The sequence below is a fragment of the Urocitellus parryii genome, chromosome 11 (assembly GCF_045843805.1).
Source record: "Urocitellus parryii isolate mUroPar1 chromosome 11, mUroPar1.hap1, whole genome shotgun sequence".
NCBI classification, from domain to species: Eukaryota; Metazoa; Chordata; class Mammalia; order Rodentia; family Sciuridae; genus Urocitellus; species Urocitellus parryii.
The window spans coordinates 121326486-121351163 of record NC_135541.1 but is presented as its reverse complement, the minus strand read 5'-3'; the positions used below and the strand labels follow the sequence as shown (position 1 = coordinate 121351163).

The following is a 24678-nucleotide window of genomic DNA, read 5'->3' as shown; positions in this document are numbered from 1 at the left end:
GATTATATTTCTTCTTCTGTGAACTGTCCATTCGGTTCCTTAGCCCATTTATTGATTGGGTTATTTGTTCTTTTGGTGTTAAGTTTTTGAGTTCTTTATATATCCTGAGATTAGTGCTCTGAGGGGCACGTGGTAAAGATTTTTTCCCATTCTGTAGGCTTTCTCATTACGTTATTAATTATTTCCTTCACCAACAAGAAGCTTTTTAGTTTGAATCCATCCCATTTATTGATTCTTGATTTTACTTTTTGTACTTTAGGAGTCTTGTAAAGGAAGTCAGACCCTAGGCTGACATAGTGAAAATTTGGGCCTACTTTTTTTGATCCACTTTGAGTTGATTTTTGTGCAGGGTGAGAGACAGAGGTTTAATTTCATTTTCATTTTAAAATGAAATTTTAAAATTCTTTTTTTGGATGGACACAATATCTTTATTTGTTTATTTTTATGTGGTGCTGGGGATTGAACCCAGTGCTTCACGCATGGTAGGCAAGCACCCTACCATTGAGCCACAACCCCAGCCCTAATTTCATTTTCTTGTATGTGGCTTTCCTTTTGTTCCAGTACCATTTATTAAATAGGCTCTTTTCTCCAGTGAATGCTTCTGGCATGTTTGTCTAGTAGGAGATAACTGTTTTTGTGGGGTTTGTCTCTGTTTCTACTATTTTGTACCACTGGTCTACGTGTATGATAAAACTCTTAATACTACTTTCTACATTGAACCACTAAATTCTACAAAAACCAAAAGGAATGTAAAAATAAATGCAACTAAAAGAAACTAAGACTACTTTAACGTGAAGAATTTCAGATTTGAATAAGGTTTGAAAGGATGTGGCAAGAGGAAAGACGGAAGGTATACTATGTAGAACAATCACCTAGGATGAAAACCAAGGGAAAAGGGAAGTGGAGAAGTGATCAGATATTGTAGCTTAAGGCCCATTAATGGAGCTAAGACTAGAAAAATAGGCTACACTATATCCTTTACTATCACTGAAGTACTGGTTCCAAGAACCTTAGTAAATAAGAAATCATGCGGTTGAGGCAGGAGGATGACAAGTTTGAGGCCAGCTTCATTAACTCAGTGATGACTCTCAGCAACCTATCAAGAGTCTGTTGCAAAACAATAATAAGGAGCTGGAATTGGAACTTATTAGTAAAGTGCCCCTGTATTCAATTCTTAGTACCAACAAAAAGAAAAATTTCATGTTTTTACTATACTGTACTTTAAATCTTTTTTTTTTTTGTACCAGCGATTGAAACAAGAGCACTTAACCATACTTTATATTTAGAGACAGGGTCTCACTGAGGTGCTTAGGGCCTCACTAAGTTGCTGTGCCTGGCTTTGAACTTGTGATCCTCCTGCCTCAGGCTCCTAAACCACTGGGATTACAGGCATGCACCACCATGCCTGGCTAAATCTTTTTAGAGTATACTTGTACTTATTAAAAGAAAAAAGCTTATAATGAAACAGCATGCCATGTTATGCTGGCAGCTGTCACATACATCTCATTTTGAACTGCTGTATCTTGGTTCCATCATTTTCTTTTACGCTTGACTTGATCTCACGATGTTATGTTTTCCTTCATCCTATGGGCAAAAGACTATACCTTATAGTCTACTTGTATATAACATCCAAGATTATGTATATACATCCTATGAGGTTCACAAAAGAAAATGTACAATGTACAATGATGCATGCTGCTATTAAGGCCATGCATGGTTGCACAACAATGTAATGTATTTTTATTTTATTGCTTTTGGTGCTGGACTTGCACATATTAGGCCTTATTTTAAATTTTTACATTAAGTCTCCTCAAGTTTCTCAGTCTGGCCTTAAACTTGGCAATCTTCTTGCCTTAATCTCCCAAACAAGTGGGATTATAGACATGTACCACCATGGCCTAATTCTGGTTTTGCCAAAAATAACCTGTATGTTTTCAACAAATCAGTTACCATCTTATTGGCTTCAGTTTTCCCATCTATCAAAAATGAAGGATTAGGTGTAGAAGAATTGAGGCCATTTCCAGTTCTAAAATTTTCATATTGTGATTTTCCTTCAAGACAAGCATAGGAAATTATGTTAGTCAGCTTTCTCATGTGAAAAAAATACCTAAAATAAGTAATTTATAAAGAGGAAAGATTTACTTTGGTCCAGTTTCAGAGGTTTTAGTCCAAGGTCACTTTTGGCCCTGTTGTTTTTGGCCTGTGATGGCACAGTATATAATGGTAGGAACATGTACATTATCGATCACAAAAGTGAAGTTCGTACAAATCTAAGGGTGTTCAAGATCATATGACAAAAACTACAGAACTCTGATAAAATATATCAAAGAATTGGGAGTGGGGATGTAGCTCAGTGGTAGATTGGTTGCCTAGCATGTGTGAGGCACTGAGTTCCCCCCATCCCCAGCATCATTTGATTTGTTAAAAAACAAACAAACAACAACAACAAAAAAAAACTAAATAAGTGGGAAGATGTGATGTATTTGATCTTTGTTCATTTGTTCCAGCTTCCTGGCATATGTACAACTCCTAAAACCCAGAGAATCACCAAAGGGATGAGTGTTTCTTATATATGGAACTGAGATGACTGATAGCTGGCAGCCCCTAGGTAGATTTAGGATGAGGTCACAGAAAAGACCAAGATATTCTTAGTGTGTTGTGACTTTCAGTCCACCCACTCCATCTTCAGGGTTGGGACAGGTCAGGTTAAACTGATCATCAATGGCCCATGATTTAATTAATTATGCCAATGTAATGAAGTTTTCAAAAAACACAAAACAACTAAATCTGGAGAGCTTCCACACAGAGGTTATGGGAACGTGACACATTCTAAAATGGCATGAAGATTCTGTGCCTTTTTCCAAATACATGTCTCATTTCACCTAGGGCCTTTGCATATCTCTTATAACATGGTAAATATGAGTGGTTTCCCGAGTTTTCTGAGTCATGCTAGCCAATTAAATAGGACCCAAGGAGGGAACTGTGAGAAACCTGATTAATAGTCAGTTTGTCAGAAGTCTACACTTATATCTGGAGCTTGTAATTAGCAGCTCAAATTGTGTGTGTGTGTGTGTGTGTGTGTGTGTGTGTGTGTAAGAGTGGGGGATAGGGGTTGGGGTTGGCTGAAATTCTCACTCCGTGGAACTGGACTCTATTTCCGGGTAGACAGTGTCAGAAATGAATTAAATTTGAGGGTACCCAGCAGGTAACCAGTGAGATTTCTGGGTAGGGAGAAATCCCCATGCATTTAGTTGACAGATGTCACAAAGATAGTCTGCATTGTGAAAATATAGTAAGAGGGCTGGGATTGTGGCTCAGAGGTAGAGTGCTTGTCTAGCATACGTGAGGCACTGGGTTTGATCCTCAGTATTACATAAATATAAAATGAAGATATTATGTCCACCTATAACTAAAAAAGGAAAAAAAAAAACAGAAAAAAAATATAGTAAGAGAAAATAGTTTGTTTAGTGACATCCTTAGAAGACAAACCCCTTGTTCATGGATACAGATAATCAGTACCATAAAAATGTTCATTTTTCAATAGCAGTTTCTCCCCTTTATATAGTCAATGCAATCCCAGTCAAAATCTCAGGAAGTCATTTGGAGATGCTGGCAAAGAGGGGCTGGGGTTGTGGCTCAGTGGTAGAGCACTCCCCTCGCATGTGCAAGGCCCTGGGTTTGATCTTCAGCACCACATAAATAAACAAAATAAAGATATTGTGTTCAACTATAACTAAAAAATAAATATTAAAAAATTTATATTTATAGAGAGACACAAGTATCCAGAAAAGCTAACAAATCTCATAAAAATGGGCAAAGGAACTGAACAGATAGCTCAACAAAGACAGAACAGGGCATCATAAAGGCTTGTAATTTCACTGGAGGATCAAAACATTGAAGCAAGCCTTAACAATTTAGGAGATCATGTCTCAAAAAGTAAAACGGGTTGGGGATATAGCTCAGTGGTAAAGTGCCCCTGTGTTCAATTCCTAGTAACACAAAGAAGAAAACGAAGTGAAAAATTACAACAGAAACCAACAACAAAAAAAGATGATGACACAGATAGCAACAAGGATACAATGAATCGGAATCATGAGACCCACTACACAGCTACCAGTGGGGCCAAAACCAAAACACTGACAACACAAGAAATGCTAGTGAGGTTTGTATAGCAATAGAAATTTTCACCAATTGCTGTTGGGAGTGCAAAATGGTAGAGTCTCTTTGGAAAACAGTTTAGTGGATTTTTTTTTTTTTTTTAAACAAAACTAAACATACTACTACTATCTGATCCTGCCATGTACTTCTTGATCTTTACCAAAGTGAAATGAAAATCTACCATCCACACAAAAGCCATGCATGTATATTTATAGCAGGTTTCATTCCCAACTTGCAACCAAGATGTCCTTCAGTAGGTGAAGGATAAACTGTGGCATATCTAGATAATGAAATATTCAGCAATTTAAAAAAAATAAGAGCTATCAAGCCTTATAAGAAAACATGGAGGAAACTTTAAATACATATTGCTAAGTAAAAGAAGCCATTCTGAAAAGGCTACATACTATGATCCCAACCATGTGACATTCTAGAATAGGCAACATTATGGAGACAGGCAATGTTAAGGATCAGTGGCGCCAGGGTAGAGATGTCAAGGCAGAAGATATATAAGGGCAGTAAAACTCTTTTGTATGATACTACAGTGGTGGAAATATGTCATTAATACATTTGTCAACCCCCCAGAATATACAACTCCAAGAGTAAATCCTAGTTGAAACAATGGAGTTTGGGTGATTATGATATAGGTTTATGAATTTTAACAAATGTTAATATTGTAACATGGTGAGGAATGTCTATAATGAGGAGACTGTTCATGTGTCAGAAAAGCAGGTATAAAGAAACTCCCATTCAGCTTTTCGTTGAATCTAAAATTACACTAAAAAATCATTCATTAATTAAAAGTACACAAATCTATATTGCATACAGAAAATGGTGTGAGACTCATCCCAGTCTACACCATTGCATTTAAACTGGATTTGTAGTCTGAGATATGTCTGAAGTATTTCAGAGAAAAGCGAACCATGTTCTGGTTCTAAATTATGTGTAAGAAAGGAATTCTCATGAAATAACCCTAAGTCTCTGAGACATCACAATTTAGTAGTAAAACAACAGTGGTATGATGTCTAAGTGCTGATGGTTATCGCAATGATTATATCAACAATTTTGGCAAGTTTCAGTGAATCCTGTAACTTTTTTGTTTTTACCTGTTTTACCATCCTTATAGACTAAAAGAATATTAAAGCACTTAGAAAATTTAAAATGATGTATCAAATATAAGATGATACCATGATTTTATTATCAAAATACATATAATCCTTAGGATATGACAACTGCATAAACATTATTCAATGATTACATATTATATAATGACATATTATTCTTATAAGGATTACATGTTTCCATATGTACATATGATTGCCATGAATATAAACAGTATTCTGTAAGCTTTAAAATCACAGCATCACAGGATGAGGTTCAGTGTTAAAGAGTGTTTGCCTAGCATGTACGAGGTATGATCAATCACCAGAACTGCCAAAAACAAAACAAAACAAAACAAAACAACAACAAAAAAAGCATCAATGAGTCCAGGACCTGACTTTCACTCCCTATGATCTCCCTTTAGTTACTTTTCATTTTAATATAAAGAATTTTCATGATCTTACAATTTCCAACATTCTTCTGTGGGTGTCATATCTTAGTTCATAACATTTCTTTTATTCTATAATACCAAAAAAGGCATGCTGCTTCCTAAATGGGTCTCTAATTTCTATTATCTCCTCATCTAATTAATCTTTTAAACTGACAATGTGGTTTTTATCTTGATTAATTTTTGATTGAATCACATTCTCCCTTGACAGCCTGCCAGAGCACAGAGGACTTTTTGACTTTTCTTGTATTTTATTTCTGTATTTTATTTAAACATTTGATAAATATCATAATACAAGTGTCAAGACATATTGCATGTATAATACCAAGTGTGAACCCTAATGTAAACTATGGACTTTAGATGATAATGATGTATTAGTGTAAGTAGACTGATAGATTGACTTTTTGGTAATGGGGATTTAACCCAGGGTACTTTACCACTGAGCACATCCCCATTCCTTATGTATGTATATTGAGACAAGGTTTTGTAATTGCTTAGGGAGTCACTAAATTGCTGAGGCTGGCTTTGAATTTGCGATGCTTCTGTAGATCTCAGTCTCCCGAGTCCCTGGAATCAAAGGTATGTGACAACACCCAGCTAAGTGCATTGACTGTAATAAAAATGTTGTGTTATAATACTGAGGGATGTTATACATGTGTAGGGAGAGAGGACATAAGGAAACTGTTCTTTCTACTTAATTTTTCTATTAATCTACAATTGCTCTAAAAATTAAGTTTATTAAACATATTGGTATCAATAGGAAACAGCAGCTCACAAAAATACACAAACAAACAACAACAAAAGAACAGGCTCCACAGTTTTTAACAATGCATACAGAAAGCTGGGCATGGTGGTGTGCACTTGTAATTCCAGCTATTCAGCAGGCTGAGGCAAGACAAGTTCAAGGCCAGGTTTGGAAACTTAGTGAGACCCTGAGTCAAAAATTAAAACTAAAGGGCTGGGAATACAGCTCAGTTGGTAGAGTGCTTGTCTTGCATGCACAAGACCCTGGGTTCCATCCCCAGCACCACGGGGGGGGGGGGAGGGCACAGGGTCAGGTGTGGTGGCACATGCCTATAATTCCAGCAATTTGAAAAGTTGAGGTAGGATTTCAAGTACACAATTAGTGAAACCCTGTCTCAAAATACATTAAAAAAAGAGCAAAGGATGTGGCTCAGTGGTTGAGTGCTCCTGGGTTTAATCCCTGATACAAGAAAAAGAATATAAAATACTCCAGAATAAGCCATTTTCCCCCCTAATTATTTCTGTAAGACAAAGACCTACTTTTCACATAAATACAGTAATATTTCACTTTGATAATGCAATCTTTGTTTGATTAGAGACATTTATAAACATTAATGTGGTGGATGATCCTAATCTTTTGATGCACACTATGATTCCCTGGGGATTAAACCCAGGCATTACACATGTAAAACAAATATTCTACCACTGAGCTATATCCTCAACCCCATTATTTTCTATCATTACTGTTTTAAATTTTTTTGTTTTTTATTGATTTTGTGATGCTGGATGTCAAACTCAAAGACTTCACCCATGTTATACAAGCATTCTAGTATAGAAATACGTCCCTATCCATACAGTATGATTTTTTTGGGGAGTGGGTACCAGGGATTAAGTTTAGGGGCACTCGACCACTGAGCCATATCCCCAGACCTATTTTGTATTTTATTTAGAGATAGGGTCTCACTGAGTTGCTTAGCAATTCACTTTTGCTGAGGCTGGCTATGACCTTGGAATTCTCCTGCTTCAGCCTCCCAAGTGGCTGGGATTATAGGTGTGCATCACCATGCCTGGCCCTATAGTAAGATATTTATTAGTATTTTACTTGTCATTTTAAAAGAATTAAGAAAAAGAACAGAAATAAAGCTTGAACTTCAGTAGAAAGCTTGTTAAACATATTTTAGCTTTTCTATATCTAGAATAATTTGCTTTAAAATTATGACTTATTAGATGTACTGCAAAGTGTATTTCTATTTTCTCATTAGTACTGAGAGAATCCTGATTTCTTTCTTTTTGGTACCAGGGAGTGAACATTAGGGGTATTTAACCACGGAGCCATATCCCCAGCCCATTTTATTTTTTATTTCAAGGCAGAGTCTTGCTAAGATGCTTAGGGCCTTTTTAAACTGCTGAGGCTGGCCTCAAATTTTGCCTCAGTCTCACGAGACACTGGGATTAGAGGCGTATGCCACCATGCCCAATTTTCCTTTTTATAGTACTGGGGATTTAATCCAGGGGTGCTTTACTACTGAGCTACATTCCCAATCGTTTTTCTTTTTCATTTTGAGATATGGTCTTGCTAAGTTGCTTAGAGCCTTGCTAAATTGTTGATGCTGGTCTTGAACTTGTGATTCTCTGGCTTCAACCTCCTAAACTGCTGGTATTACAGGCCTGTGCCACTGTGCCTGGCTCTAAAGCTAATACATTACAGAAACCCTGAGTTCTGAGCTGTTCCAATATATGCAAAATCTTTGCATTCCATTATGTACCTTTTAACATGCTGTTCTGATTGTAATAGCCTTTTGTGCCTGTCAAACTGCTATCAAACTCCCCAAATCTAACAATTATATGAACTACTACCTCTTTTTAATTTTGCGCTGGTGACTGAATCCTGGGGTGCTTAACCACTGAACCACATCTCCACCCTTTTATTTTGAGTTGGGTCTCGATAAGTCACTTAGGGTCTTGCCAAGGCTGGCTTTGAATCTGTGATTCTCCCACTTTAGCCTACCAAGTTGCTGGGATTATAGGCGTTTGCCAATGTGCCTGGCTGTATGGACAACTTCTTACTAAATTATACAATGGAAATCTCTTTGGTGCTTTGTCAAGGGCATATGAAATTGTTCAAACTAAGGAGAGCATTTTTTATTCTGGCAAAACGGGTTGAAAATAAAGTAGTTCACTCTTAATATCATTTTAGTTTAAATGGCATTTTAGTGCCATTTTCTTTATTGTTAATTAACAAAAAAGGCACCATTAAAGCTGGGTGTGTTGGCACATACCCATTATCCCTACTATTTGAGAATCAAGGCAGGAAGATTATAAGTATGAAGCTAGCCCAGGCAACTTACTGGGACCAAATTTCAAAAAAATTAAAAGGTTTGGGATTTCATTCAGGATTAAGAATGCTTTTTGAGTTTAAACCCCAGTACCAGAAAATAGAATAAAAAATTAAAAAAAAAATCATTAGATTCAAAGTACAGGAACATAATCTAAAAAGGTAGAGAGAATATAAAGATCAGGGGAAATAAACCCTGTACAACGTAGTACAGCATAATGAGTACAGTGAACATTAAGGTATTTAAGATAAGACTGATATTTGCAATACATTAATATTATTTTTTGATTGACAAAGGGTCTTTTTCAAACACGAGAGAATAACAGGTATTTTAAAGGATGCCAGCTGACAGTTACTACTACTTACTCTGTAGTTTTGTAAACGTCAGAATACAGCCCTGCTTTCTGATACTTCTTCTTTGGGGGACGTGGGGCCTTCTTTTCCCTTGGGATGAGAGAGAGCACAGGCTGCAAGGTACTTTCAGGTTCAGGAGGTTTGATTAGGGTTTCAGGAGGACTGGGAATCTCTACTGGTGCTTCTGTAAAGCTAGAAAGAGAAGTTTAAAGATGACTTTATTGTGAAAAAAAATCTTCTGCAAAGGACTATTTAAAAAAACAATCGTAACAATTTTTAAAAAGGAGATGGGGACTTCCTCATCTGGCCAGATTAGAATGAATGATTCGAATAAATGACCACATTTAACTTTCTGACAAAAGCTAACAGAAATAAGGTAAACTACCAGAAATAGAGAGGAAATATTATGAAAGTTATTAACAGTGTTACCCTATGATCCCTGAGAAAATGGGGGCGGGGAAAAGTGAGTCATATAATCATCTTGCTTTTCTAAGATGACTACGCAGGAATAGGCCAAGCACAGAATGGTCAAATAGATGAGTTGAACAGAGACAAATACTAGTATGGAGAGAATGAGGTAGCTGGAATTTTGAAGCTATAGAAAATAACTCCAGAAATCTTTTATTATATTGCTATATACTAAAGTGTCCATGCAAAGGACAAAATTCCATGTGGCTGAACAAAGGATTCAGAGAATTGTAAGCTGAATAATAGTTAGAGCTCACATATATTGACAGATACTTAAATTCTAAAGGCAGAATGGAAAGACATAGTCTAATACTCAAGGCTTTCAATAGAGATTCTAGTAGGCAATGTTAACAACTATAGTAGAAATTCATTATTCCAGGAATAAAGGTCAGTCCTAACAAAGTTTAAAAACGAATTTCAAAATGAAAGTTAGTCCACAACCAATCTAGCTGCCTCTCAAGAACCCAGTGAGCTATATCTGCAGCACATGGCTCTCAAAATAAAGGAAAACCAACAAAATCCAGACATATTAAATGATATTCATAATAGAAACAAAAATTCCTAACACATGCTAAATGTAGGAAAATGAAACATGGGGGGGAAAATAATCCATCAGAAATCAGAGGGAAAAAACCCTTTAAGTTCAATTACAAGTATGATTAAGAATTTAGAGAAAAATTTGATCACGAGCATCATAATGGGTGGGGGATATGGAATACATTAAAGAGGAAAGAGATGGAATACATAAAAAAATTGAACACTGAGAATTGGAAAATTCAGACTAAAATGAAAAAACTGAGTCTAGAGTGATTAACAGCAAAGTAAACATTATAGAAGAAAATATCAGTGAATTTGAGGACACAACAGAAAAAACCCACACTGATACAGAGATAAATTAAAAGGGTGCAAAAAAAAATAGAATCAACAATCTAGGGGACAACATAAAGCAACTGGAATCGTGGAATGAATCCTAGAGAAAACTAGGACTAGAAATCTAACTACTGAAATAAAAACATACAAAGAAATAATTAAGGAAAAAACAATAAAATCTGAACACACAAGGTTGAAAAATTCAAAGTAAACAAGTACACAATGAAAAATAATGAGTCTGGCTAAAAAAATTTCCCAATTTGATAAAAAATATATAAACAAAGTTAAAAACAAGCAAGATAGAAAACAAATGAAAAAATAAGGCATATAATGATAAACTTACTGAAAACTAGTGATAAATGAAAAAGTTGGTGGAGGACACTATTATAAAAAGAGATATAAAAAGAATGAACAATCTTATGTCTGAAACAATGAAGCTAGAAGGTGGTCATGGGGGGGAGCCTGATAAAAAGAATTCCAAATTGAGCAAAAACATCTTAAGAAAAATGAAAGGAAATTCTGGTTGAGAGAAAAATAAATAGATATACTACCACTTATCATTCTGTAGAAATCACATATAAAATACACAGAAGCAAAAAGACTAATATAACATGGGGACCTAAGCAATGACACAGCAAGAAGTTTTCTAGATTTTTTTTTCTGACTCTTACATAAAAGACAAAAAGAAAAAAAAGATTGGAATGGATAAAGTCACAAACTAACTCTTCTCACATCTCACACTACTGTCTGTATAGAAAAACCCAAGGAATCCACAAAATCAGAAAACTAGAATTTAATTAGTTCAGCAGTTACAAAATGTAGTATCAAATTCAATTTACTTCCTTTTTACTGGAGATTGAATCACCAGTCCTTTTTAAGTTTTTGTTTGTTTGTTTTTTCTTGGTACCCAGGGGCACTTAATCCCTTTCTTTTTTCTTTCTTTCTTTTCTTTTCTTTCTTTTTTTTTTTTTTTTTTTTGTGGTGGGGATTGAACCCAGGGCCTTGTACATATGAGGCAAGCACTCTACCAACTGGGCTATAGCCCCAGCCCCCTAGGTCTTTTATATTTATTTTGAGATAGGTTTTGCTAAGTGGCTTAGGGACTCCTTAAAATTGCTGAGGCTGGTTTTGAATTCTCCATCCTCTGTCCTCAGCCTCCAGAGCTGTTGGGATTACAGATGTGTGCCATCATGCCTGGTTTCTTTTTTGGGGTATAGGGGGAAGGGGTGGCATTGCCAGGGATTGAACTCAGGGGGATCAATCTTCCACTGAGCCAGGTCCCCAGTCCTATTTTTCCTCCCATTGTGGTGCTGGGAATTGAACCCAGGACCTTGTGAATGCAAGGCAAGCACTCTACCAACTAAGCCATATCCCTCGCCCCCACCCCACCCCGCCCTATTTTATATTTTATTTAGAGGCAGGGTTTCACTGAGTTGCTTAGTCCTCGCCTTTGCTGAGGTTGGCTTAGCCTCTGGAGCTGCTGGGGTTGCGCCACTGTGCTCAACTTTTTTTTTTTTTTTTTTTAAAGAGAGAGTGAGAGAGGAGAGAGAGAGAGAGAGAGAGAGAGAGAGAGAGAGAGAGAGAGAGAGAGAGAGAATTTTTTAAATATTTATTTATTTTTAGTTCTCGGCGGACACAACATCTTTGTTGGTATGTGGTGCTGAGGATTGAACCCGGGCCGCACGCATGCCAGGCGAGCGCGCTACCGCTTGAGCCACATCCCCAGCCCCCTCAACTTTTCATTTTGAGAGAGGTTCCTGCTAACTTTCTTAGGGGCTCAAAGAAGCAAGATAACCAAAAATTTAAATGGAGGTAAACACTAGAAAAAATTTGGAGTACTCATCTGAGTTCAAGAGTTCGTACAGAAGCTGGACATGGTAGCACATGCCTGTAATCTCAGTGACTGACTGACTTTGGAGGCTGAGAAAGAAAGACAGCAAGCTCAAGATCAGCTTCAGCAACTAGCAGGTCCCTAAAGCAACTTGTGAGACCCTCTCTTAAAATAGAAAATAGGGGATGTTGCTCACATGGTAAAGTGTCTCTAGGTTAAATCCTTAGTACCAAAAATAAAATTGTAAAAGCCCTAGGGAAGGGTGGTGTTTTAAAATTCACCTATTTCTTTTCAGAAACATGATTTGATTATAATTTTTTTTCTGAGCACAGAGCAAGGTTCATAACTATTAAATTATTCCTCTGTATTGTGGTTTGTTAGCATTAACAATACTTACCAAAATCTTTATCGTAGCACATGAGGCTTTTGGCATAATCTGGCCACTAACTAGACTCATTTTAGACCATTCTTTTTGTTTTACTCTGTTTTGGCCAAAACAATAACAACAAAAACCCCCAACAAAACAAAAAAATCCAAACCAAACAACAAGAAAACTACTTGAATTCACTTCCCTTAAATATTCACCCTAAAATGTTAGCCCTGGACTTATTAATTTAAATAATAGATATTCATGTCACCATTTTCTCAGGGAAACTAGGCCAATTGAGTGTATCATTTACATTCATAATTCCAAGTAATCCTTCATAAAAGGCTGTGAACTATAAAATCCATAAACATAGGCAAAGTATTTATATTTGTTCATCACTGTATCCAACCCCAAGCACATACAGTAATCTTTAAATATACAGAATTAATAAATGAACAAATACCTATGATTTAACAAGAACATATAGGCTTCAATGAAAAGTAAAAAAAAAAAAAAAAAAAAAAAAAAAGCTTGATGTTTCTAGGAATTCACTATGTGATATTCTTTCCTATATAATCAAGGGCAGAAATTATATCTTTCCCTTCATAATCATCTTGAGTACCAGAACACAATTTGTGGAAATATGTGTATGTGTTTAATGTCACTGATTATGATACCAGAATTTCCTGCAACAAAAGGTTAATCTGAACTAAAATGGATTCTTTGAATCATATTTTTTAAGGTGAATCTTCCTAAAGTGAAAGGTCACAATGTCTCTAACTACTTTGAAGGCAGAAATCATTCTACTCATAGGTGTTTTAAAGTTTCAGTAATTAAGATAGTATTATAGTGATATCAGAAAAGACTCAGAACAAAATTTTTCTAAGACTCCTCTCACTTAACTTTCCTATGTACATACATAAATATACTACAGTGAATTTCCACATCATGTACAACTGTGAGACTGGGATTGTAATTAGAATAAGATGTACTCCTTGTTTGTATAAATGTCAAAATATACTCTACTGTCATGTGTAACTAAAGAGAACAAATAAAAAAAGAAAGAAGAAAAAAAAAGATTCAATTATAGAAAAAAAATTGCATGACAAAGTTATAGCAAATAAGTAAGGAAAGGATAAATTCAAATAAATGTTGGTAGGAGTACCACTTAAATATCTGAGAAGAAAATTAAATCTCTAAGTCATATCTAACACAAAGTAAATCTCATCTGAGGTTCAAAAGCTAAATATTAAAAAGAGAAGACATAGCCCATTCAAAAAAAATAATTAAGTAAATTATGAAATGATCTTACCATGGACTAAGGTCATTCTAAATGTACTTATTATAAAAGATCTCTTAAGATATAATAGGCTTAACTCAGTAGTAGAGTGCTTGCCTAGCATCTATGAGGCTCCGACTTCAATCCCAGTAAGTTGGGGAAAAAAGTTAAAGTTATAAAAAAATGAATGTTTAGTTTATTACCATTTACATTAAATAACAGTTTTGCAGGTATACATATTCTGTAAATGCACAGTAAAAGGTAGAGAAGGATATACATGTATTAAATGAGACTTTATTATTTTTTTTTTAAAAAACTTGTTGGTGCTAGGGATTGATCCCAGGGGCATTTAGCCACTGAGTCACATTCCCACCCTTTTTGTTTTTTTTTTTTTTGAGACAGGGTTTTGCTAAGCTGCCAAGGGCCTTGCTAAATTTCGAAGGCTAGCTTTGAATGTGTATTCTTTATACCTCATCCTCCCAAGTCACTGGGATTATAAAACATGCACCACTGTACCTGGCTGACACTTTACTTTTGAATGAGTAAACTATTAGTTTTCACTGAATTACCAGCATGTGTTATACTCTTGGGGGAAAAAAAAAATCACACACACATTCTCTAGGAGGGAAAAAAAAAAAAAGATGATGATTGCGATGGTGCACACCTGTAGTCCAAGCTGAGGGAGGGAGAGAGGATCACTTGAGCCCTTGAGAGATAAGCATGGGCAACATAGGGAGAAAGTAAAATATTTTGTCAAGATGTATGCAGAGAATGGCCAAAACAAAACAAAACAAAAAACCTCTCTAAACATGATTCATTAATGCAGAAGACAGAGAATATAAATAAGAATTAAACACTGGGGATGTAGTAGTAAAACAGTAGAGCATTTACCTGGCATCTGTAAAGTCCAGGATTTCGTTTATAGCAACTCACATACCATGCTATTACTACACAAATATACGTATTTATGTTACATTACATTAAAAAGCCACTTAAAAATGGTGAATGTTGTATCGATTCATTTAAAAAATGTGAAATAATCAATGCCAAAACCAATGTTTTGAAGTTTTTACAAACTATTTTCTTCTAAGATTTTATTGTTGTGTTTTTTTTTAGGTCTTAAATTTAGGTCTTTGATCTATCTTGAGTTAAACTTCACATATGGTGCTAAATATCTAATTTCATTATTTTACATTTGGAATTTCCAGTTTTTCTTGCATCATTTACTGAAAAACCTGTCTTTTCCCCACTGAGCAGTTTTGACATCTTTGTCAACAATCATTTGACCATATATGCAAAACCTTATTTCTGTGCTCTCATCTATTTCATTGGTCTACACTATGTCTATATTATATTCTAGCACAATTGATTACCATATCTTTGTAGCAAATACAGATAGGTTGACTTAGGAAATATCAGAAAATTTTGTACACTGAAAACCAGTATCATTATAGTAAAAAGATATAAAATGGCAACCAAGACGGAATGTGGAAATATTACAAAACATATATCTAATAAGAAAAAAATATCCAGAATATTGAGAAATTTAAAACTCAATAATAAAAAACAACCTAATTTAAAAATTTGCACAAAAGAATAAGCACAAAATGTTCAACAATATTAATAGAGAAATGCAAACATAAAATTCATTGAGATACTATCATATACCCATTAGGACAGCCACTATCAAAAAGCTAGAAAATAAGTATCTGTAAAGATGTGAGGTAACTGAAATACACTGTTGGGAGGAATGCACAATAGTATGATGCTATGGAAAATAGTATGGCAGTTCTTCAAAAAACTGAAAATACAATTATCATAAAGGACTGTATGCAGGGTCTCAAATAGATCTTTTGTTCATCAAACATTTTCACAGTAGTATTACATTATATAAACTTGGGTTGGTCAACCCATGGTGCTGGCCAAAGGGGAGAAGATGAAGTTTTTATTTAATGGGTACAGATTGACTTTTGCGTGAATGAATGAAAAGAGTTATAGAGATGGATAGTGGTAAAGATTACATAACACTATGAATGTACTTAACACTACCAAAATGCAAACTTTATCAGACAATACATGAGTCACTAGGTTCAATCCTCAGCATATAAAACCAATCCAAAACAAAAACAACCGAAACATCAAATGTATGTTCAGGAAAATAATACAGGATCTGTTGGGATATACAACAAAAGGATTATGTTTGGTGATTTCTGCTCTATATCTTTTGGAAAAAAGTAAAGTATATAAAAAGGATACTATGAAGAAAGTAAAATTAACATGCTGGAAGATTTAAAAATAGATTATTGGACAAAAAGTTGAGAGCACATAGAAGATAGCATAATATAACAGTTTGATACAAGAGCAGGTCTTACACAGTAAAAAGAAATATTTCAAAATTACCAGAATAACACACTCATGTAGGTACATTAGATTTTTACAATGCAAGTTTGCTCTACTTATAATACTTTAAATAAAGTTACCTTTTATTATTATCTTGCTCTTCTTCCTCTGGTAATGGCTTCTGCTTTTTCCGGGTCGGTTCTTCCAACAGCCAGTTTTTCCTCTTTAATCCCTTCTTATGTTCTGCATTCAGATTTACACTCTGAACAACAGCCTCAATAACATCAGTGACTGTATCAGGACTGAGATGCAGTGCTAATCCTTCTTCACCTTCATTCAATTCTGGGCTGACAAACTGGGCAGCCTGGAATGCTTGCATTGATACCACAGCCTGGAGGGGACACTTCCGAGGTCGGCCTGGTCTGCGTTTCACAAAGTTATTCCCTGTCCTGGCCTGCCTTTGAAGTTTTTTGGCTTTTAAAATTTTATTGACGTGGTCCAAGTTTTTCTTGGTGGCCAAGATTTTGTCATAATTGCACATTTTCCGAGCTTGGCGCTGCATAGCTTCTACTACACTTCTCTTGATATGATGCGGGGAACAGGTGTTTGCTGTCAACTTCTCAGAAAGGAGTGAGATGCTGTTACTGCAAGAGTCACTTGGGACTGCAGGCACTAGAAGACTATCTGATTTTCCCACGGTTCGTTCCTTGCTATGGATATGGCCTGGACTGGAGGAAGGTGGTACAGAAGCAGTTGCAATTACAGCATCAATATTTTTTTCCATGGGCTCTTGGTCCTCATGTTGTACCATCCGCTGTAGCAGACTATCCACAGAGTCATCCACTGGAGCAACCAATCTTGGACTTCGGGATGGAATTCCATTTACTAAAAAATACAACAAATCACACATAGACAAAAGTCTAAACTTATTACACTGATATTAGACAAGTAACAGTGCTTTCATTTTCCAAGAATAAACATGGTAATACCACATGAATTTATATTTCACAGCTAAGTTTATTTTCTTGATTCAAATAAGCATATTAAAATAAAAATTATAGCCAGGTGTGGTGATGCATGCCTGCAATTCTATTGACTCAGTAGGCTGACGCATTAGGATCAAATGTTCAAGGACAACCTCAGCAACTTACCAAAGCCCTAAGCAACTCAGTGAGACACAGTCTCAAAATAAAAACATAAAACAACCGGGAATGTAGTTCAGCAATAAAAGTGCCTCTAGGTTCAATACCCAGTACCCAAAATAAAATAAAATAAAATTGACCCAGGTATCCTCAATAATATGTGGATTTTAACAATGCTTAAAATTTAAAAATGAAGACATGGTAGTGCACACCTGTAATCCCAACCAATTGGAATGCTGAAGCAGGAGAATCAAAAGTTGAAGGTAAGCCTCAGCCAAATTAGCAAAGCCCTAAGCAACTCAGTGAGATCCTGTTTCAAAATTTAAAAAGGCGCTGGTAATGTGGCTCAGTAGGAAAGTGCCTTTGGGTTCAATCCCCAGTACCACAAACAATGGCAACAAGAATTCTATGAGATGAGGATCAGAAATACATTATAATTTTTTAAAAATGAAAGCTTGTCAAGGAACTAACAGTTAAATATGGGATGAAGATCTAAACTTTAATTACAGATTATATTTCTAGAATAGTGCAAAGTGCAAAGGACTGGGAGGGACATCAACTTTTTGGGAAAAGTTTTAAAATTGGAATAGATAAAACATTTGCATTATCTATTTAAAATGAATACATGTTAAAGGAAACATTGAAAAAAATAAGTGGCACTAAATAAATTATTAGGAGCCCAAAGATTTTGTAATCTTTGTTCTAAGATCACTCAGTACCCCCCCTTTTTTAAATATAAATGGAACTGGTGATTATATCTAGGGCTTATCGGGCACTGGGCAAGCCACTCTACCATTGAGCCAAATCCTCTGTCCTTTTAAAATTTTCTTTTTTGAGGCAGGATCTCACTAAATTACTCAGGCTGGCCTTGAACTCATATTCTTCCTATTTCAGCCTCCTGTGTGGCTGGCATTAACAGGGGTGTGCCACTGTGCCCAACTCCTCTGAAGAAGCCACTCTGTATGTTGCCATACCACTAATGATCATAGGTCATATTTCTCTAATCAATGAATTTATCAATGACTTCAAACAGTACTGTATATAAATAAGTGAATACAATAAGGTCCATCAAAAACTGAAAATTTTTTGTTCAATGTGTTACTATTCTAGATACTCCTTTTAATAATTCTAGTCATTCTAGATGCTTATCTCATGAAGACAACAATGAAATTTTCTTCAAATTATCAATAACATCGTTCAAATAACAGTTTTCAAACTTTCAGCTATAATATTCATATCAATTTTCAGTTTTATCTAAAAATTACTAGAATGAAAAAAGGATCTCTTCCTTCTTCCCAATCTTAAATGTTATAGTTTCTAAAGGCTCTATATTATCATGCTATACTCTCTTTGGAAATGCATTTAACTATCTATCCTCTGTTCAGATGTCTCCTGATCTCTAATAAACCTTTCTTCTAATTTTGTATTTTTTTCATGTCCACAGAATTCTTAAACTCATATTTACATCTTACTTCTCTCCTCCAGAGTCCCTAAACCAGTGGAAGATACCATAAATCCAACCATTCAAATGGTAAATACTGACCACAAATCATGTGGCAGGAATTTGGATATAGAAATTCAGGCCACTTTATCCATTCTTTTTCGTTCCACAAATCATAAGATTTTAATCTCATGCTAGTTGACCCACTGAATCTATCCACTCTTCTTTCTTTTTGTCCCACTTTTTTCAAAACAACCGTTCTTTAATTTTTTTTTTTAAAGTTGTAGATTGTGGACACAATACATTTATCTTTTAGTTTTATACAGTGCTAAGAATTGAACCCAGTGCCTCACACGTGCTAGGTGAGCACTCTACCACTGAGCTACAACCCCAGCCCCTCCACTTTTTTTAATCGATGCATTATAGTTCTACATACTGATTGGATTTGTTATTACATATTTGTATATGCACACAATACACTTTATTCTACAATGACCATGGATCAAGCTAATGATATCTTCTTCCCCTTAAGAAATAGCCTAACTGCTTGTGGTGCTATTAAAAGGTATACACAAATCTTTTGAAGCTTCTCTTATCAAGTAGTAGAGTCTACTTCCCTTTCACTTGAATATTGATACAGCTCAACTCATAACCAATTGCAAACATCAACCACCAGATATGTGAATGAGGAGGTCTTCGAAATAACTTTAGTTTGTTACAATCTGGTTACAATTATAGGAGAGATCACAAGAAATTCTGAGATAATACGTGTTTGATATAAATTTAGGGTGATTTGTCAATCAAAAATAGAAAGTGGAACCCTGTTCTTTATACTTGTACTCTCATCACCCTACAAATCATTCTTCATATGGTAGACTGAGCGATCTTAAAAAACAAAACAAAACAAAACAGAACCTTTATAGTTTCAACTTCTGTTTAAAAATGCTTAAAAAAACCTACCAGTTGACTATGGTGATGCACACTTGTAATCCCAGTGATTCAGGAGGTTGAGGTAGGAGGATCACCAAGATTGAGGCCATCCTCAGCAACTAGACAAGACCTTATCTCAAAACTTATAAAGTGTTGAGGATGTAGCTCAGTGGTAGTTGAGTGCCCTTGGGTTCAATCCCCAATACTGATTCGGGTAGAGAAGAGTGTTTTAATCAATAAAAACAACTTCCAAATTATTACCTTGATTTCCTTCAGTTCTATTATAATAGTACTCTATTTAGAACCATCAATTCTGAAATAAATAACTTCAATTCTTTCTTGACTTCAGGCCGTTAAACATGTTGTTCTCTCTGCCTGGAATAATCTTTTCCCACAAATTCATCTGCTAAATTACTATTAATTATACAATTTACAGTGAGAATATGACTTCATTAAAGACGACTTCCCCCCTCAAACAGATCTCAACCTTAAATTAGGTCCCTTATTAAGAACTGCCATGATACTTTCTTCTGTTATAGCACTAATCATAATTCTAATTAGTGGTTTAATGCATATAACTTTCAAACAAAGTTTGGACCATAGGTAAGGCAATGAGTAGTCAAATTCATTAAATTCATTTTATATTTCCAATGTCCAGGACATAGTTCATTATTACATAATTGAAGAATGAATTCTAGGTTCAAAATCTTAGACAACATTTATACCTCCTTTTTTCTTACATGAACTGTTCAACATTACCTAATGAATTAAATTCATAAATAGTGGTTTAAAACAGAATCCTAAAATAAGTAGTTTTAAAGCCTCTTCCTGAGGAACTTACTCAAGCACTTCATATGTATATTTTTTTCTCCTTGGTACTAGGGATTGAATCCAGGGGTGCTTTACCACTGAGCCACACACCCAGCCCTTTTCTATATTTTATTTAGAGACAGGGTGTCCCCGAGATGTGTAGGGCCTCACTAAGTTGCTGAGGCTGGCTTTGATGTCATGATCCTCTTCCTCAGGCTCTGGAGCTGCTGGGATTACAGGTGTGCACCACCATTCCAAGCAGCACTTCATATTTAAAATATTTCACATATTCTAAATTCAGGCTTACCAATTTTCTTGATGTCTAGGAAACAAGGCTGGGTAGCATATGTTTTATTTTTAATTAATTTCAATGTGGTGAGATTAAACATATCCCTTTTATATATAAATTTAAGGAGTTTTGATAAGCACGTTGTCTCCACTACAATGAATACATTTCCCTAAAAAGTTCTCTGTCCCCTTTCTATAGATAATCATTCCATCTCACAATTGTAATCAAAGAAGGGGGTAAAAACTACTAGATGTGCTTTGTCTTACTATGGATGCAATTTGTTTCTTTAGGATGTCATGTAAATAGCAAGACACGAGTATGTACTCTATTGTCTGGCTTTATTCACATAGCACCATTTTGAGATTCCTTCATTTCTATATTCTCTTTTTACTGTTTCTAGTCACATATTTCTTTGTATGATAATATAACTTTGAGTTGTATTATCAGTTTTTGTTGCTTTTTAAAAATTTTTATCATTGTTACGGGGTAGAAGTAATAACTTGTAACAGATTTAATTTGCACTCCCCTGATGTTGAACATGTTTTCATGACTTCATTTATTGGCAAAATTGTCCCTCCCCACTCTCACCCTTAATGGGGATCACACCCAGGACACCTTAAGCATTCTAGGCAAAAGTACTACCATGATCTACATTCCATGGCCTCATCAACATTCTTTATGAGAAGATTCTATCCAAAAATTTTGCTGATTATTTTTAGTGGTTTCTTTCACTCTCTAGTTCGCTTTTACATTATTTTTTAAATGTTTTTTGAATGACAAAAGTTTTAAAATTTTATAAAATAAAATTTCTTGTAAGCTCCTTATATTTTGTACTATTTAAGAAATCTCTGAATATTATAAGGTCATGAAGATTTTCTCCTGTTTTCTTCTAAACATTTTACAGTTTCAGAAACTTCAGAGAGATTGTAAGAACAATATCAAATTAAATTTTATACATGTATGAGATAAGCAGTCAATAATCCCTTTTCTCCACGAAGATAACTAGTTTACAGCACTATTTTTTGAAAAGACTATCCTTGCTCAATTGAAATAGTCGTATTTGTCAAAAATCAACTGAAAGTCAAAATATACATAGGAGTATCTGTTTTGGGACTATATTGTTCCACTGAATGACATGTGTATACTTAAACCACTATCACACTGTCTTGATTAGTATAGCTTTATAAATTAGTTTTGATATCAGTTAGTGGAACTCTCCAATTTTGTTTCTCAAAAATGTGAAAGTGTTTGGTTTTTTAGGACCCATACATTTCTATACAAATCAACCTGTCAATTTATATAAAAATCCTGATTTTATTCAGAACTCACTGAACGTACAGATTGGGAGAAAACTCACATCTTAACAGCACTGAATCTTCCAAGTAGTGATCCAACATCTCTCTCCATTACTTATTCTTTATCAAAACTGCTTGTACTTTTTATTATACAGATAATGTACATATTTTGCCAGATTGATCCTAAAGTTTTTCATGGCTTTTAATAGAATTGTAATTGTTATTTTGTTTATATTTGATTCTATAACTGTTCACTGATCCAGTATAGCAATAAAATGATTTGTATATATTCAGCTTAAACTCACAGAAATCCTGTTAAACTCATTTATTAAGTCCAGTAATTTTTTTAAACAGATGCTTTAGGAATTTTTCTGTAGATTATTTGACTCCTTTCCTTCTTTCTTTCCTATCTGTATAAAACTTAAGAATTTCTTTTTATTACCTTATTGCAATGGTTAGGACTTTGTTAAAATGTTGGCTATAAGAGATGAGAGTAGTGGTAATCTTTACCTTGTTCCCAATCACAAGGGGAAAACAGTCTTTCACCATTAAGTAAATTAGGTAAACTGTAGCTTCTTCTGTAGCTATACTTTATCAGGCTGAGAAAATTCTAGTCTATTACTATTTTCCTTCTTAAGTTTTAAATATTGTCAAATGCATTTTATAAATCTACTTAAAAATTATGCGATTTTTCTTATTTCCTGTTAAATTCAGAAAAAAAAATGTTACTTGATTTCTCAATGTTAACCAAACTTTGGAGCTGGGAGTGGTGGCACATAACTGTAATCCTAGTGGCTCTGGAGGCTGAGGCAGGAGGATTGCAAGTTCAAAGCAAGCCTTAGCAACTTACCAAGCCCCTAAGCAACTCAGCAAGACCCCGACTTTAAAAAAGGGCTGAAAAAATTTGTATGTAATTATTATTTTTTCCTTAAGTGGTTGACAGAATTTTTTATTAAAACTACTGGGTTTTGAGTTCTCATTGCCTAAAGATTTTTAATTTTGATTTCCTTAATGAAATCAGGAATATTTTAGATTATTTTTTTTAATCTTTGTTTACTTATTTTTATGTGCTGCTGAGGAACGAACTCAGTCGCTCACATGTGTGAAGCAAGTGGTCTGCCACTGAGCCACAACCCAGTCCAGTTATTTATTCGTGAGTGATTGCTTTGATTATTTCTAAGAGTATATTCCTTGTATCTACCTTCTTAATTTATTTGCATGAAGATTTTTTCCTATGAATTCATAATTATTTTTAAAACTTACATGATCATAAAAACAAAAAATATTGAAAGGCAAAATAAGTAATGCACATACTTGATAAAAATCAAACAGTACAAACACATCTTTATACCACTTCAGAGTCCTAGCCAAAATCTCTCCAAAAACTTTCACAATGTTTCAACACGTTGGTTAGGAATGTGTAAATGTTTTTCCCACTTTTCCAGCTTTGATCTTGCACGATTAACTTATTTTCTTCATTTAAAAAAATATTTATTAGTTCTAATCAGTTATACATGACAGAAAAAACATCTTGCATTCATTGCACACAATTGGAGTGAAATTTTTCACATCTCTGGTTGTGTATTTGCATCAAAATATTTGTGCTATTACTGTTACCCTTTCAAAGGAAGGATGATTTGTTTGAAGCGCCTTCATTCATTCCTGATACTGTTGTCTTTTTTTGCTTTCTTACTTCTTTTGGTCAGAATTTTTTTTTTTTTTTTTTTTTTTAGCACATACACAAGTATTTCCCAAAGAACCAGCAAAATTTTCGATTTTGTATTTATTTCGGCTTTTATATTTATAATTTTCTTCTTTCTAATGTGGGTTTGTTTTCTTTTTCTAGCTTCCTAAAGGTAAAAGTAATGTGGGTCACTTATTCAGGCCTTTTTTATGGGTACTGGGGATTGAACTCAGGGACACTCAACCTCTGAGCCACATCTCCAACCCTATTTTGTATTTATTTATAAACAAGGTCTCACTGAATTGCTTAGTGACTTGCTTTTTCCTCAGAAAAAGGTGCTAAGCAATTCAGTTGAGACTCTGTTTTTTCTAAATAAAATAAAAAATAGGGCTGGGGAATGTGGCTCCATGGTTGTGTGCCCCTGAGTTCCAAAGTCTGGCTTTGAACTCTAGATACTCTTCCCTCAACTTCCCAACCTGCTGGGATTATAGGCATGCACCACCATACCAGGCTTAGATCTTTGTTTTTTTAAAACACTGCCTTAGGTGTAATTTCCCAAGTTTTTATATACTTTTATTTCAAAATATTTTATAACTTAGTTTTGGGGAATTCCTGTTTGACTTATGGGTTATTTAGAAGTGTGTTAATTTCCACATAGGGAACTTCAAGGTATCTTATTGAATTTTAATGTAATTCTATTGTCTGAAAATATTATGAGCATGAGATAAAACTTGAAAAAAATTTTAAGACATTTTATGACCAAATATAATGGTATCTTAGGAAAATTGCAAGCAC

General features: G+C 34.7%; 1 protein-coding gene across 3 annotated transcripts in view; it reads right to left on the bottom strand.

The window, feature by feature from the left end:
- The window catches only part of Ash1l (ASH1 like histone lysine methyltransferase), a 175692-nt gene that overhangs the window by 67006 nt on the left and 84008 nt on the right, over positions 1-24678 (bottom strand). For all 3 annotated transcript variants that reach the window (XM_077791088.1, XM_026404956.2, XM_077791090.1), the window contains 2 exons: positions 16433-17177; positions 9150-9329 (listed from right to left, as the gene is read on the bottom strand). In XM_077791088.1, the coding sequence (XP_077647214.1) occupies positions 9150-9329; positions 16433-17177 (925 nt within the window). The remainder of the gene's footprint in view (positions 1-9149; positions 9330-16432; positions 17178-24678) is intronic.